The sequence below is a fragment of the Anabrus simplex genome, chromosome 1 (genome assembly GCF_040414725.1).
Source record: "Anabrus simplex isolate iqAnaSimp1 chromosome 1, ASM4041472v1, whole genome shotgun sequence".
Classification (NCBI taxonomy): domain Eukaryota; kingdom Metazoa; phylum Arthropoda; class Insecta; order Orthoptera; family Tettigoniidae; genus Anabrus; species Anabrus simplex.
The window spans coordinates 1,767,710,401-1,767,727,813 of NC_090265.1; the positions used below are offsets into that span (position 1 = coordinate 1,767,710,401).

General features: G+C 41.5%; 1 protein-coding gene across 2 annotated transcripts in view; it reads right to left on the minus strand.

The window, feature by feature from the left end:
• Window positions 1-17,413, minus strand: part of RapGAP1 (Rap GTPase activating protein 1) — a 486,157-nt gene that overhangs the window by 352,074 nt on the left and 116,670 nt on the right. For both annotated transcript variants that reach the window (XM_067138544.2, XM_067138543.2), the window contains exon 2: window positions 3,107-3,194. In XM_067138544.2, the coding sequence (XP_066994645.2) occupies window positions 3,107-3,194 (88 nt within the window). The remainder of the gene's footprint in view (window positions 1-3,106; window positions 3,195-17,413) is intronic.

Consider the following 17,413-nt stretch of genomic DNA (forward strand, 5'->3'; position numbering starts at 1 on the left):
TCAGAGAATTGCAAGCCAAGAATGTCCGTAGGTAATCGATATAGGACAAGAGTGGTGAAATGGTCAATATCTAACACGTTAGGATTATCAGGGCCTTGGTATCAGCAGCGTCAGCTTATTTCGTGAATGCGCTACTAATTCTTGACGAGTTATCTTTCTTGCACAGACAGGCATCGAGGGAAATGTCCTCTATATCTGTGACAAACGAACTGGTCTTCGGAGAGTAACTTACAAACCAATATACCTAGATATTATTTTCGAAGATCAAATGATAACAAGAAACGTTCAGAAAGCGTACAGTGTTGCATCTTCACAGACGCCGTAGGGAAATTATTCCTATTATGTCCTTGTGGCAGACTCCTCATGGGGGAAGTTGTATTAATAAAAAAATATACTATCATCATCATTGTGCATGCGGAAGTTGAGAGGAAATCGGACCTTCCACGCATGAGGCGGCAGATGGGTAGTAAAATACATTAGTTAATTCTTATGATTAGATGTGAACATTGGGAATAGTGATAGGATGACACTGTTCATTAAACCGCGCGAGTGACTGCGGTTTGGGTCGCGTAGTTATCAGCTCTGAAGATGGTTTTCCATGGTTTGCCACTTTCATACCAGGCAAATCCTGGGGCTACCGTCCCACTCTTAGCCCTTTCCTATCCCATCGTCACTATTGAGACCTACCTGTGTCCGTGGAACGTAAAGCAAATTAAAAACAAAAAAATCACTAACTTTGTGATGTAGGCACATTGTAAAGGCAGTGACGTATTAGAGTAGGCCACGAAGTATGCGGGAAAATAACTTTTTGATACTGTCAAGAACAGGCCTACATTTCAAATGCGAAACTATTTTGAAAACCCCTACTCTTTGATTAGGTAGTAGGTAAAAGATGTTATGTCATTTAGTGTCCCCTAGTGCAGCACATGTCAAGGTACCGTTAAACGGGGTAAATTCGGACTAAACTGTTAACAATTGATACAGTTAGAAAGATAAAATAGTTATTGACACCAAACTCTTTAAGAGAAACCACATTAAATATATGAATTAAATGAAAACCTGCAACAAGGTTTCTAGTTAGTGACCGGGTCAGGGATGGAATGAATGAAGCCCCATCTTGCGGCGAGGATAGGAATTGTGTCGCTTGCCGAAGCCTGTCGCACTCTTCTGGGGCAATGATTAATGACTGACATATGAAATTAAATGATATTGGAGAGTTGCTGAATGACAGGGAAAATTGGAGTACCCGGAGGAAAACTTGTCCCGCCTTTGCTTTGTCCAGCACAAATGTAACGTGGAGGGACCGGGATTTAAACCACGGAAACCAGCATTGAGAGGCCGACGCGCTGCCGCCTGAGCCGCGGAGGCTTCCACTACATTAAATATATGTTACGTTTAATCCGGGTCGGACATCATTTTATGCACGAAAAGTTTAAAAAATATAAGGGTGTCCAAAGTTAGGCCCTCATGTGGGGTAACTTTGGACATGCCTTTGTTTTACACTGCTGACCACAGTTGTACATGCTAAGTCAAATACTAACTAATCACTTCATAGGCCTATTACATAAATTCTGTCATTTTCCTTGCTCTATATGAGCTCACAACTGACATTTGCTCTTGAACTAATTTTGGCTGTTAATGAAACCCACAATTACCCTTGTCTTACAAAAATTCTGATTTCAGCCATCTACCGAATGGGATTTGTAAAATCTGAAACGAGATCTGTCTTTTGTACCAACTTCGGTGGGGGCAGATATAATAAACAAAACATCAACAAAAAATTCACTTATGTCTGTCATATTTAACCAAAGCGTCCTTTGCTGCTGATACTGATTTGAGGCCTGTAACATTCAATTCTTGGGTAGAAATAATTTTGTTCACACCATATGCGTGTCCACATACCTTCTTTCTGGGAAGAGTTCCCACTTCTATAGCTTCCCCACACGGTAATGTGACACTTTCAATTACTGTCTCCGTTGTTTATTCAGAGATCGAGATCAGTGATGGCCTGCATGGTTTGGTAAGGTACGTAGAAAACACGAATGTTAAATTTGTTGCTCTGATTCAAAAATACACGTTCCTTCAGGCAAGCAATTCAATATTGAAAACAGACTAGGGATATGAGCTACGAATTTTAGGTAAATAAATTATAATAAAGTAGAAGAATATATTCTTTCTTCTTCTTCCTCTTTTTGTACCGCTTTTCCCACACCTGTGGGGTCGCGAGTGCGAACTCTGTCGCACATGTGGATTTGGCTCTGTTTTACGGCCGGATGTCCTTCCTGACGCCAACCCTATATGGAGGGATGTAATCACTGTTGCGTGTTTCTGTGATGGTTGGTAGTGTGGTATGTTGTCTGAATATGAAGAGGAAAATGTTGGGACAACACCAACTTCCAGTCCCCGGGCCAGAATAATTAATCAGAGGCGATTAAAATCCCCGACCCAGCCGGGAATCGAACCCGGGACCCTCTGAACCGAAGGCCTCAACGCTAACCATTCAGCCAATGAGTCGGACTAGGAGAATATATTATTTATTTATTTCTAAAAATTGAAATCCTTTTCTTAATCGTCATCCGGTCGATTAGATTAGGAGTTTGAGTTTTCCTACCACTACGAGCGCTAATGTGAGTCAATGCATTTTTTCACTTAAGCACCACTACGATGTGAGTTAATGCAGGGTTTCACTGAAGTCCATAGAACTACATTCGCTGTGGACATTTTTCAAAAAATTAAAAAAACGCCTGAGGGTATTGAACCAAAGAAAGCATTACAGAAAGAATTATGTACCGGTAAATAAGTTAATTTGGCTAGGATTTGAATAAGAAAACTAGTAGAAACAAGCCATTTTAGGCTTTCTTAAGAACTGCATTTAGGGCGGAAGTGATAGGCTCATAATTTGAAACCTTTTCGAGCCCTTTAGGTCTTCAACTTTCGGCACAATTGAGGAAATTGCTTAATTTTACTTTTTCGTAGTATGGGCACCCTGCTTTGTCGGCTAAGAAATGACTTCAACAATAAAACAAATGCACAGTGGTGGGACTTTCAAATCCCTGTACCGATGTCTAAAGTTACAATTAAAACATGAAAGGGGAATGCTACGTACCTTGAGCTTGTCCTGGCCGGTGTCTGGGTCCGTGGCGGCGGCGGGGATGTGCGGCTGACAATACAGCTCGCCGTCCGTGGGTTGCCGCCTGGAACAGGAAAATAATTCACATCACTCTCACGATCAAAACTTATCACATTTTGAACTAAATGTCATTCACCTTACATAAGAGAAGTGTAAAACACAGCCGACATGACGATATGAACAGAGTCACAGAGAAGAGCTTTGTGAACCAATTCGCTGAGTTATGCGTCCCACAGGAAATGGTAGCTGGCCGGAAGGATGGCGGCTTACTCAACGTCAGTACATACAGCCTTTCCGTAACAACCATTATGGCAACATCTTGTTCCTTCACACTCATATACCATTGCTACTTTAGTTTATCAAATCTAGCGGTAAACCGGTATGGTGCTGCGTAGATGACTGGGTAAGAAGGCATGACGCACAACCGCGAGGGGATACAGGACAGGAGATTACAATTTGTATTCAAAATAGTTATTACTAATCTTCGTTCGTGTTTTGGAATATTATATTATATTATATTATATTATATTATATTATATTATATACCATTCCTGCGACCTCAGATTTCCGCAGAACAAGCAGGCTTTGTGTAGCCACCGTGGCTCAGACGGCAGCGCGTCGGCCTCTCACTGCTGGATACCGTGGTTCAAATCCCGGTCACTCCATGTGAGATTTGTGCTGGACAAAGCGGAGGCGGGACAGGTTTTTCTCCGGGTACTCCGGTTTTCCCTGTCGTCTTTCATTCCAGCAACACTCTCCATTCTCATTTCATAGCATCTATTAGTCATTAATAAATCACTTTGGGAGTGGCGACCCCATCGTACTAATAACCTATCTGCTTCATTCATTCCATCCCTGACCCGGTCAATGACTGGAAAACAGGTTGTAGGTTTTCATTTTTTTCATTCAAACAGGCTTTGTCGCAGGTAAATGAACATGAGAGTCAACCCTGAACATAAGGCAGATAATCAAGAAAACTCGCGAGTTTTGTGTCCCTGCCTTGTTTTATTTCTTTGACTACAAAAAAGGCCTTTGATTGTGTTATGTGGGATAAATTGTGGCAGGTGCTACAGGAATTTGGCGTTCCACCGCATTTAATATCATTACTAAATGGTCTCTATAAAAACCATGCATCAACCATAAAGGTGGATGGTGATATGTGTAAAGAAGTGGAATCAGAGATAAGGCTTTTTTGCAGATGTTATTCTGTACAGATTAATACATAAGTTACAGGATTGTGAGCAACTGCAAAATGACCTCGATAGTGTTGTGAGATGGACAGCAGGCAATGGTATGATGATAAACGGGGTTAAAAGTCGATTGTGAGTTTCACAAATAGGAAAAGTCTTCTCAGTTTTAATTACTGCGTTGATGGGGGTGAAAATTCCCTTTGAGAATCATTGTAAGTACCCAGGTCTTAATACAAGGAAAGATCTTCATTGGGGTAATCACATAAAATATGATGGTAAATAAAGGGTACAGACCTCTGCACATGGTTGTGAGGACATTTAGGGGTTGTAGTAAGGATGTAAACGAGAGGGCATATACGTCTCTGGTAAGACCCCAACTAGAGTATGATTCCAGTGTATGGGACTCTCACCAGAATTACTGGATTCAAGAACTGGAAAAAATTCTAAGAAAGCAGCTCGATTTGTTCTGAGTGATTTCCGACAAAAGAGTAGCGTTACAAGAATGTTGCAAAGTTTGGGCTGGGAAAACTTGGGAGAAAGGAGACGAGCTGCTAGACTAAGTGGTATGTTCTGAGCCGTCAGTGGAGAGATGGAATGGAATGACATCAGTAGACGAATAAGTTTGTGTGGCGTCTTTAAAAGTAGGAAAGATCACAATATGAAGATAAAGTTGGAATTCAAAAGGACAAATTGGAAGAAATATTCGTTTTATAGGAAGGGGAGTTAGGGATTGGAATAACTTTCCATGGGAGATGTTCAATAAATTTCCAATTTCTTTGCAATCGTTTAAGAAAAGGCTAGGAAAACAACAGATCAGAAATTTTCCCCGTGGGCGACTGCCCTAAACGCAGATCAGTAGTGATTGATGATTGCTTTGTGGTATACAGCTGACGGGCATTAAATACGTTAAATGTTTTTAAAAAGGGTGCAAAATGGTAATTTTTTTCATGCTCTGAGCGATTTTCAGAGAAACCAAGGTGCAGGAATTTTGTCCCGCAGGAGTTCTCTTCCGTGCTGGTAAATCTACCGACATCAGACTGCGCTCTGAGCGACTCAGTTCGGGGTGTGTCCAGCCTCCGAATGAAGTGCAAAATGTTGACACAGAGGATGATGTTCTACCACACGGTTTCCAGCTGAAGATCAAGGCACTTCAGCAAGTTCACGCACACGGATGACCTTGTAAACTTCATGGTATATCATTCCGATTCTAGTCTGATTCTCATTTCACTGCAGACAGAGGCGACGCTGTCTTTGAACCTGTAATTCAGGCGGCAATGCGTCATGTTAATGGAGTCATTTAAATACAATGTCAGCACCAAACGTTCTCCACGAAGGAGCTTAAATTATTGGTATCTGTTCCACCTACGGAGTTAGACACTGGCGTGAAGACAAATCGTAGTTATGGTTAGAAGGAATTTTGTCTTTTCACCGCCACAAAGTTGGTAATATCCACAAGAGGTAGCAGGATCATTACTGTCTACGTACGAAAGCTGTAGCTAATTGACGTTAAAATATTTGCAACCGTTCAGAATTCACAGTCCCTTTCCAAGCAACAAACTAAATACAACAAAAGGAAATATATTTCTTCCGCATAGTTTCGCCTACTCTGTCTGCATTATTGCTGCTCCTAGCCGTATGTTTTCGATCCCACTGCTACATCACAGTCCATTTCCGCCTCTCCTCACCTTCCTTCCTCGAGGCGTGGTCTTAACCTTATCACGAAGCGTAAAACTTGTACTATCTTCAGTGAAGTGACCAGCGCGGTACAGCGGGGAACCCATTTAATTTTCAGATATTTCGGAGAAAAAAGTCCCTCTGGTATACCTGTTACGTCGAATATAAATAAAATAATTAAGAATGTACAGTGAAACCCGTTTGCAACGGAACCTGTACATAGCGGAAACCTGGGATAAACGGAAATATTCCATGGCGCCATGAGATTAAAACTAAAATATGTACTCAGCGGAACCTGTCCAAAGCGGACACGGAAACAGTTTCCCAGTGTAAAGCGGGAAATATACAATTTTATGTGTAATTTTTCATTCATGATGAGAGACGAAATGTTTACAAGTTGATTACTGATTATATGGCCCACTAACCATGTACTTCTACCGTTTTCGTACACGCTGAGGAGCCAGAATTTTGTCCGCTGGAGTTCTTTTACGTGTCCGGTAATGTACCGACACGATACTGGCGTATTTGAGCACCTTCAGATATCACCGTACAGAACCAGGATCGAACCTGCCAAGATGAATTCGGAAGTCCAGAGTTCTTAACGTCTGAGCTACTCAGCCCGGCATTTTTTGAATTTTTTTAATCTTTTAAGGAAAACAGTAATGGTGACAATCCTACAAGTTATGTCGAAAAATGAATTCTTGTACATTTAAAATATAGTCATTGTTACGAGAAATTCAACACTGGTTCTTCCTATTCTTGATTATTGTGACGTCATGTTAGATGGCATGACCAGACACGAAACACAAACTTCAACGAGCACTGAATTCCTGCCTGCGATTTATTTACAATATCAGGTATGATGTTCATATCACCCCATACTATCAGGCTCTCTCGTGGCTGAAACCTGATAAACGTCGGCAGCTACACATTTTAACGATGGTGTTTACAATATTAGCTGAAAATCAGCCACTGTATATTTCTTTTGTATTCACCTTTTTTATCATCATTTCAGAACTTAAACACACGTTCGAGATCATGTCTTTCTATTCCAGCCCACTGCACAAATAACATTAATAGATCATTTGTGGTGACCGGCGCCAGATTATGGAATTCCCTGCCAGCTCTGGTCAGAGAAACCAGCTCTCTATCAAGATTTAAGGTCGCCTGCCGAGACTACCTGCTGAGGACAGCTGACTGAATGTGTGCGTGTTTGAGGATTAGTCATTATTAAGAGTTTTTAATATTAATTAGTTTTAAATTTAATTTAGATAGTAATGTATTTAAATTCATTTTTAATACTATTAATGTATGTAGTTTTAACTATTTTAAGTCTTAGCATGTTATTTAAGATTTTAATTAGTATGTGGTTAAGTGTAAGAGGGGGCCTCGAGTCCTAACTTCGCCACTGTAAAAAGGCACTAATAAATAAATACATTCCTTGAGTACATGAAAAGCAGTAAAAAGGACATTTTTAATGTAGTCTCTCTCTTGTGTAATGATTAATAAAGTAAACAGTGTTATAACATACAGTAGTCTGTTGTTTATCGTACAAGGTCCACAACGCGGTAAAGTGAGCAGAAAACATCCCAGACTACTGTGCAGAAACAACACGCGAGTGCAATCTAACTTGCATCACGTTTATTTGTTCTCAACGGAAACCTGAGCTCAGCGGAAAAGAGACGTGATTCCATGAGTTTCGAACAGGTTTCACTGTACAATGCGTCAATTCCTAACATAGAAACTGACTAGTACCTTGTAGTAAAGAATCGGCGTCAGACCTTCCATGCCTCGTCCAGTATCATGGTCCTTTGTAATGAAATATTTTTGTCTTGCTCTTTAAACATACGAGTTCAATAAACACTTTACCCTTTACCAATTAACTTGCCTCATTCTATTATGTTACGAGTGTTACAAGCTGCATTTAGGGCAATTTGTTGCGAATATTATTATTATATAAACTCATTATAAAATGTAAAAAAATCCATCCTTTTATTGGCATAGTGTAGATAAACCTCTGCGTATTAACTGGCAAGGAAATGTATATGATGATAAATTGTTCCTTAGAACCTCCGTGGCTCAGGCGGCAGCACGCCGGCCTCTCGCCGCTGGGTTCCGTGGTTGAAATCCCGGTCACTTCATGTGAGATTTGTGCTGGACAAAGCGGAGGCGAGGCAGGTTTTTCTCCGGGTACTCCGCTGTTCCCTGCCATCTTTCATTCCAGCGACACTCTCCAGTATTATTTCATTTCATCTGTCAGTCATTAATCATTGCCCCAAAGGAGTGCGACAGGCTTCGGCAGCCGGCGCAATTCCTATCCTTGCCGCTACATGGTGACTTCTTTGCTCTAATATCGTGCTTTACTTGTCTTAAATAATACATTTACATAACTGTTGTTATTCTGATGCAGCCGACAGCGGACATATTGGGAGACTGTGGCGCAAAGAGTAAAATATAAAATAAAATTTTAAAAAAACCCTTTTCTCCACTGCGAAAATCAAATGATCGTAAGTATGTCTCTCGGTCATGGCCATCCATCAATGGCTGCTAATGTCAGACGGCAACCAGCCAAAAGACATAGCCTGCACGGTTGCTAGGTAATATTATCTGACCATCCATCCATACCTTACATCACAGCCTGCACGGTTGCTAGGTAATATTGTCTCACCATCCATCTATACCTTACATCACAGCCTGCACGGTTGCTAGGTAACACCGTCTGACCATCCATCCATACCTTACATCACTGCCTGCACGGTTGCTAGGTAATATTGTCTGACCATCCATCCATACCTTACATCACTGCCTGCACGGTTGCTAGGTAATATTGTCTGACCATCCATCCATACCTTACATCACTGCCTACACGGTTGCTAGGTAACATTGTCTGACCATCCATCCATACCTTACATCACAGCCTGCACGGTTGCTAGGTAACATTGTCTGACTATCCATCCATACCTTACATCACAGCCTGCACGGTTGCTAGGTAACATTGTCTGACCATCCATCCATACCTTACATCACAGCCTGCACGGTTGCTAGGTAACATTGTCTGACCCGGTCGAATGATGGAAACAGACTGAGGATTTTCATTTTCTACAAATTGTTCTTTCCTTTCGGTCAATATTGCGCTCGAGGACTTCTTTTACCCGATTCCAAGAAGAGAAAGTGTTTAAAATGACAACACTTAGGGCCTTCAGCTTGTAACTATTCTTTGAATGTGCTTTAATAAATACGAGATAGAATTTTCGCTGGAGACTACTGCTATTGTTTTACGCGCACTATCACTGACAGGTTTTATGGCGTCAATGGGATACGACAGGCGTACGACTACGAAAGCAGCGACCGTGGCCTTAACGTACAACTCCAGCATTTGTTTGGGGCGAAACCACGGAAAACAATTTCCAGGGCAGCGGGCGCTGGGATCCGACAGCACTATCTCCCATCTACAAGCTCAAAAAAGCTATATGACCGAAACCATGTACCAACTTAGCTCGGCGGGAAGGAAGCGACCGTGGTCTTAATTACTGTACAGCCCAAGCGTTTGCCTGGTGCGAAAGAGCGAAACTACAGACAATAGGGTTCGAACCCGAATGCAAGCTCACAGCTGCGACTCACACCGCGTACACAACACACTCGGTGGAAACTGTTAACTAGCTAACAGGGTGATTGCATGTTGGTGTCTGAGGGCAGACAGCAATATGTAACGCCTCAAATTCTTCCGTTATCTTTGTGGCTGGAGCCTGTCATTTTGGGCGCTAATAAACACAGTGTCTAACACCTGACCCCACTTAATTTCTCTTCGTAAGAACTTTCTCGTCTTAGCTGCCAGTGGAAGGCGATGACTCGCCAAGATAAGGACTACAGTATGTAAATTAGTAATTCGCTCTCCACAGCTAGGTACTCCAATAATCTTCGTGGTAAATGAGAAAGCGAACTATTATTTGTAGCACCACTCCCAGGGTCTCACTATCACATTAACCCGCATCTTAACCCCTGTTCAGCAAGTCAAGTCGAAACAAAACAAGCAGTCTGTAGCTTTACGCCACTGTTGATACAGTGATCATAGTCGTGGGATCGCTAGTTTTTCGTCGATTCTGAACTACAGGAATGGCCGGGAGATGGCATAGAATGTCATTAGCAGACGAATAAGTTTGAGTGATGTTTTTAAAAGTAGGAAAGATCACAATATGGAGATAAAAGTTGGAATTCAAGAGGAAAAATTGGGGCAAATATTCGTTTATAGGAAGGGGAGTTAAGGATTGGTATAATTTACCAAGGGAGATGTTCAATAAATTTCCAAATTTTTTGTAATTATTTAAGAAAAGACTAGGAAAACAACAGATAGGGAATCTGCCACCAGGGCGACTGCCCAAAAAGTAGATCAGTTGTGATTGATTGATTGATTGATTAATTGATTGATTGATTCGAAGGTGAGAAGCCAGGGGCAATAACATCGGATATCACTTCTAACAGTCAATTCGATAAACACTTGAATTCTTACTTTAACAACTGCAAATATAATACTCCGAGCTAGGCAGTAAAGAGGAGCATAGGGCTTGGATTAGATTCCCCGTCGGCAAGTGCAGCAAATTAGGAACGAAAAGTGCGGCCGGAGACACGACTAACCATTTTATGTCCAGGTTACGAACAGTACAAGTACTTATCTCGATGGGTAATCAGGACCAGAATAGAGTTTTTATTTGCCAATATCCCTCAGACTCCTCAAATAATAATGGTAGGAGTTGAATGTTCCTTCAGTTGTTATAGGTTTTAAAGGGACAGACACGTAGTAATTCAGGAATTACAAATGCAACGTATACAAAAATGTTACATGCTCAGCATATACACTATCTCCAGAATTTGTTTAAAAAAGTATAGCAATTAAAAAATCTGTAATCAAATCATAGCAGTGAAATGGATTTTGTGCTATACATCGTATAATTCATTGAAAATGTAAATGATTTTTTTTTCCGAAATGATTTGAAAACCTATAAACGACGTACTCCTCAAACTCTATGAGACATTCCTTCAGACAAGATATTTTCTTAACAGTTCCGTTTCATAGTTCTAATTTTTGCACAATCATTATCTTTTGAAAATGAATCTACTCGTGTCTGAAAAAAGATACTATACCACGTTTTCTACCCAATTAATAAAATACGCCACCATGCAAAATATCGTGTAAATATCTTTTGAAATTTCTGATTTCTGATGAAAACCATAAGGACAAATCAAATTTAAGCTAAATGAGCAACATATGGGGTTTGAACCAACTGTCTCCCGAATGCAAGCTGATAGCTACGTGAAACGCACAGCAACTTTCTCGGTACACACATATCGTTCGAAGTAGTGGAGATACTTATTTTTTCACCAGATTAAACAGGAAAACAATTTAAGAAAAAAATGACTCCCCCCTTCGCGTGTTTGGAGATCCAAAGGTGTACGACCTTTGCTTATAAAAAGAAACATGATCTTTAATGTTTTATTTTTTTGCCAGGCTTTTAATGCCGAGCTAAATCAGATAGGTTTTTTAGCTATGATCGGACAGTCAAGCACTAGCTAAGATCGGGAAGGAAACGGCCGTGACATTAAAGTACAGCGTGTGAAAACGGGACACCACGGGAAACTATCTTCAGGCCTGCCACCAGTTTGCTTATTCAATGTATGTCAATATATCGGTACAGATCTCTCGTATATAAACAATATTTTTAGAGAGTCAATCGACTTTGCCAGAAATAGATTATTCAATTTTGAGCACAGACTTGGTGATTGTTTCACAAGGGGGTAAAAAAAAGTCGAGATTATCAGCCGAAATTGAGCACCAGAGCCGAAATCCTATCAAGGTGGCAAATCCTCGTAAATCAGTCTGGTCCTGTGTCATCACTCATCACACTCTTCTAAGATAAAATACACCACCACTACCTCAACAAAAGCACCAATAACAACAATGCGCAGGCAGAGGAAACCCTTCCGGTGCAGTGCTGATCCCAGGTGCACACCACACCGATACGATCTATGCTAAGCAGGTCGTGCAGTACGTCTCAGCCCCCTGGAGTGCCGTTCTGACACGTCACGATTACGAGATTGAGTAGCGACATCTCCACAGCTTCTGATGATTTAAACTTTCGTGAAAAGTCACTACCTCTAGGATACCATCGTAAGTTCATGGATATTCTATGCCAGGCCCGAACTTCGACTTTTAACACACTTCTAAGACAGTTTACTATCAACTTACGAACGTAATTCATAATTCTGATGATTTTTATATAACGGAACAGGTAAGTGATCACATCAAGGTTTTATAGAATCGTTAAATCAAAGGTTAAAAAGGGAAAGGAAAGGAAAGACAATGATGGCAACGTAAGCGTACGATCAATCTGAGACGTTTACTGTGTAGTGAGATCTCCACGCAAATTATTCTGGAACTTCCATGTTTAGAAGTTAGAGAACAACGCGTATATCAGCCCTAGTATTTCAATGTTTGATATGTTCGATAGTAATAATAGTAATAATGTTATTGGCTTTACGTCCCACTAACTACTTTTACGGTTTTCGGAGACGCCGAGGTGCCAGAATTTTGTCCCACAGGAATCCTTTCACGATTCAGTAAATCTACCTACACGAGGCTGACGTATTTGAGCACCTTCAAATACCACCGGACTGAGCCAGGATCGAACCTGCCAAGCTGGGGTCAGAAGGCCAGCGCCTCAACCATCTGAGCCACTCAGCCCGGCGTAGGCACAAACACAATGCACAAGCACAGTCCAACGTCGAGGAAACAATTAGTTTTTTTAATGCGATCCCGACGGAAGTTATGGCCCCGTCCGTCCCCTAAGGACTTTAATACACTTAATAATTTCCGTAAGGGTTGGCGAAGGTGCCATGGACGCTGACGCTATAGTTATAGGACGTTACTGTGATGGTAGTGAAATGGCGTATGGCTTTTAGTGCCGGGAGTGTCCGAGGACAAGTTCGGATCGTCAGATGCGAGTCTTTTGATTTGACACCCGCGGATAACCCGCGCGTCGTGATGAGGATGACACATACACCCAGCCCCCGTGCCAGCGGAATCAACCCATTATGGTTAAAATTCCCGACCCTGCCGGGAATCGAACCTTGGACCCATGTGACCAAAGGTTAGCACGTTAACCATTTAGCCATGGAGACGGACACTGTGATGGTATCAGCCGTTGATAAAGAGAGTTGAACATGCATGTAATCTTCCAAAAATGACGACGACAAGCCAAGGGGTGGGGGGGGGGGGTGGGGGGGAGGAGTAGAGACATAGAACAGAGAACCATTCCAGTGTAACGAGGCGAACTTCTCAGCGTAAAGTCTCCGAAAACTTCGTGTACGATTGCCACACTGCTTACGATTGTAGTAACGAATAAATAATTACTATGCCCAAAATTGGCGGAAGTCTTGGCTGGCGTGGGTGGCGTCTAACACATAACCGTAATTGACGGATGGTTTCCATTAGTTGCTTCGCATGACTCAGCAGTAGCATAAACATAAACACAGAGTCAGTTTTGTTTACCACGGAACAGGCTTCTGCTGCGAGTGTGAATTGCAAGAACCAAGTATGATTCACCAGACGAAATGTGTGTCGGAACGTTTACTGGAAGCTTCTGTGAAGTCCGGTTCGTATATACGACCAATAGATTCTCAGTTACGTTCTTCGGGTGAAGAAAGCAATAGAATAAACACGGATAATTCTGATAAATTTAAACACACGATCTTTATTCACTTCGAGACACATCATTCGCAGACATCCTTCAGTGGCGGACGGTGGGTTGGAAACTTAGGAAGGCCTGGAATTAATAATAATAATAATAATAATAATAATAATAATAATAATAATAATAATAATAATAATAATCATACAAGGTGATGGTTTATCTCCATTTGTATTCAATTGCGTCCTGAAGAATATGGTAAGAATTCGGAATGAAAAACTGAATGTACACAAGCTATCACCAATAACACTGGGAAGAAAGAACAGAGGTGTTGAAATAAACAGTCCAGCATTTGCAGATGATTTTAACACACTTTCAGAAAACCTGATGGTGGTGGTGGTGGTGATTATTGTTTTAAGAGGAAGTACAACTGGACAACCATCCTCTATATAACACTAATCAGAGGGAAAATATGGAAGGGGTCCGACACTTCGAAAAATGAAGATATCGGCCTAAGGAAGGCAAGGGCCGCGAAGGGCGTGAAAATGAAAGACTCCCTAGCCCTCGCAAACCTAATAGCGTCGGGGTCGGAAAAGAACAAGAGTTGTCCAAGAGAGGTCAGACAGGATAGATGAAAGTGAGGAGCCTGGCACAAGTAAGTGGAAGTAATGCCAGGACTCAGCTGAGGGCCCCGTGGTCGCCAACCCACGCTCCAAAGTTCAGAGCCCTTGAGGTCCCTTTTAGTCGCCTCTTACGACAGGCAAGGGATACCGTGGGTGTTATTCTACCGCCCCCACCCACAGGGGGATCAGAAAACCTGAAAAATGCAGCAATTCAAGCCAGTCTCTTGGAAGAAATAGCCAGTAGAACAGGTCTAAGAATTTCTCTAGAATAAAACAAATTTATTACAAAAAAAAAAAAAAGTGCTCCGGAATTTCTAGTAACAGAAATTGGTCGAATAAAGAAGATAAAGACATTCAAATATTTGAGAGAAACAGTTCAAGAAAAAGGTTTGGAAAAATCCGCTGTAGAAGAAAGGATAGACAAGATGGAAAGAGCATACGGTATAACTAGGAATATCTACAACAAAAAGTGTTTATCTAAAAACCTCAAAGTAAAACTCTACAACACAATAGTCAAACAGGAATGCCTACACGCGTGTGAAAATTGCTGAAGATAGGAGGTGACAGCGTAGCCCGGAAAATCCACGCGATTCTTGAGAACATCTGGATCACTGAAGAAATCCCCGAAGATTGGAAATGTGCGCTAATCCATCTACTACACAAGAAAGGGGATAAAACGAACATCAATATCAATAATAATAGAGGAATTAGCTTGATACCAGTTGCTTACAAATGTTTTCCAAAGCCCTGCTCGCTAGACTTGAGAAACAAACAGACCATCTAATTGGTGAATACCAGACAGGTTTCCGAAAAGGAAGATCTTGTACAGAACAAACCCTTAATATCAAAACTATCCTCCAAATGCGCAAAACCAGACGAACAGTCATTACTTTTGTAGATTTCAGAAAAGCATATGACTCTATAGACAGTCAAACACTTTTCAATACTCTAGAAGAATTTCAAGTGGATAAAAAAAAAAAACAAGAGAATTAAACAAACATTAACTGGCACTACTTCAAAAGTTAAATTCCTAGGCGAAATATCTGAGCCTTTTCCTGTTAACACCGGGGTCCGTCAATGGTTTATCGCGGTTACTGTTTTTTTTTTTGCTATGGGCTTTACGTCGCACCGACACAGAAAGGTCTTATGGCGACGATGGGATAGGAAAGGCCTAGGAGTTGGAAGGAAGCGGCCGTGGCCTTAATTAAGGTACAGCCCCAGCATTTGCCTGGTGTGAAAATGGGAAACCACGGAAAACCATTTTCAGGGCTGCCGATAGTGGGATTCGAACCTACTATCTCCCGGATGCAAGCTCACAGCCGCACGCCTCTACGCGCACGGCCAACTCGCCCGGTCGGTTACTGTTTAACTTTGTACTTGAGAAAGTAATCAGGACCTGGGAAAAGGAAACTAAAGGAATAACCCTTGGAAGACTACGTAAAGACAGAATTCACGTTCAATGTCTGGCCTTTGCTGATGACATAGAAACCAAACCAAACCCCATGGCACTACAGCCCTTGAAAGGCCTTGGCCTACCAAGCGACCGCCGCTCAGCCCGAAGGTCTGCAGATTACGAGGTGTCGTGTGGTTAGCACGACGAATCCTCTCGGCCGTTATTCTTGGTTTTCTAGACCGAGGTCGCTATCTGACCGTCAGATAGCTCCTCAATTCTAATCACGTAGGCTGAGTGGACCTCGAACCAGCCCTCAGGTCCAGGCAAAAATCCCTGACCTGGCCGGAAATCGAACCCGGGGCCTCCAGGTAAGAGGCAGGCACGCTACCCCTACACCACGGGGCCGGCATGATGACATAGCAATCCTTTCCAATAATAGGCATGAAGCAATTCATTCCATTGAAAAACTACATGAAATTGCCAACAAAACGGGACTTCAAATTTCGTATGAGAAAACTCAGTACATGGAAGGAGCCTCACGATACTTGGATGGACAACCTATGATAACTAAATTCGGCAAAATTGTTCAAGTGAACCAATTTAAATATTTGGGAGAAATTATTCAGCCCTCTGGTTTAAACCGCGAAGCAAATAAAGAAAGCTTTTTTTTTTTTTTTTTTTTTTTTTTTTTTTTTTTTTTTTTTTTTGCTATTTGCTTTACGTCGCACCGACACAGATAGGTCTTATGGCGACGATGGGACAGGGAAGGGGTGGATACTGCCCGCACTTAAGCGACTGCAGCTATCGAGCTCGGTAAGAAAGAATTTCCAAATTACAGAAAGCATACAGGATCACTTGGAACAGGTATAATAAAAAATCAATATCTCGGAATGCAAAACTTAGACACTATAATACAGTGATCAAACCGAAGCGTTATATGCCTCAGAAACGTTAATCATTGGTGACGGATCTTTAACCAAAGACATTGAGAAACAAGAAAGGAAAATTTTACGAAACGTTTTTGGCCCAGTGTGTATAGATGGAATATGGAGGGAAAAAAATCATACCAGGAGATATATTGTCATTCTGAAAAAAATTCTCACACTTTTCGGAAAAGACGATAGAAATTTTATGGACACATTATCAGAATGAACAGTAACAGGCTAACTAAAAGAATTCTCAGCCTGGCCCTTTCATTAAAAACGAAGAACAGCTGGCTTCGTGAAATTAAACAGATCTACAGGAAATCAACATCTCAGAAGACATTGTGCAGACCAGATGTAAATTCAGAACCAAAATCGACAATCACCACTTTGAAGACAAACCCAACACCAGAGCTACTATAACTTGGACAGATGAACGAAGGAAGAAGCTCAACGAGAGGATGAAGAGATTTTGGGAGGAAAAGAAGGCCAACACATCAGCTAAGCAAGTTCAACCGTACTCCTGAGTAGGGCATAACGATGTAAAAGACAAATCCACGACATGGAAGGACCTCTTCGGTACGTAGATGGACAACCAATGAAAACGCAATATGGCAAAATATTCCAAGTGTCTAAATTCAAATACCTGGGAGAAGTCATCCAACCTTCAGGACTCAATCGTGAAACAAAGAAAGGCTCTCTAATCTACAAAGAGCATACAGGTTCACTTGGAACAGATATAATAAAAAAATCATATCCCGAAATGCCAAATTAAGGCGTTATACCACTGTAATCAAG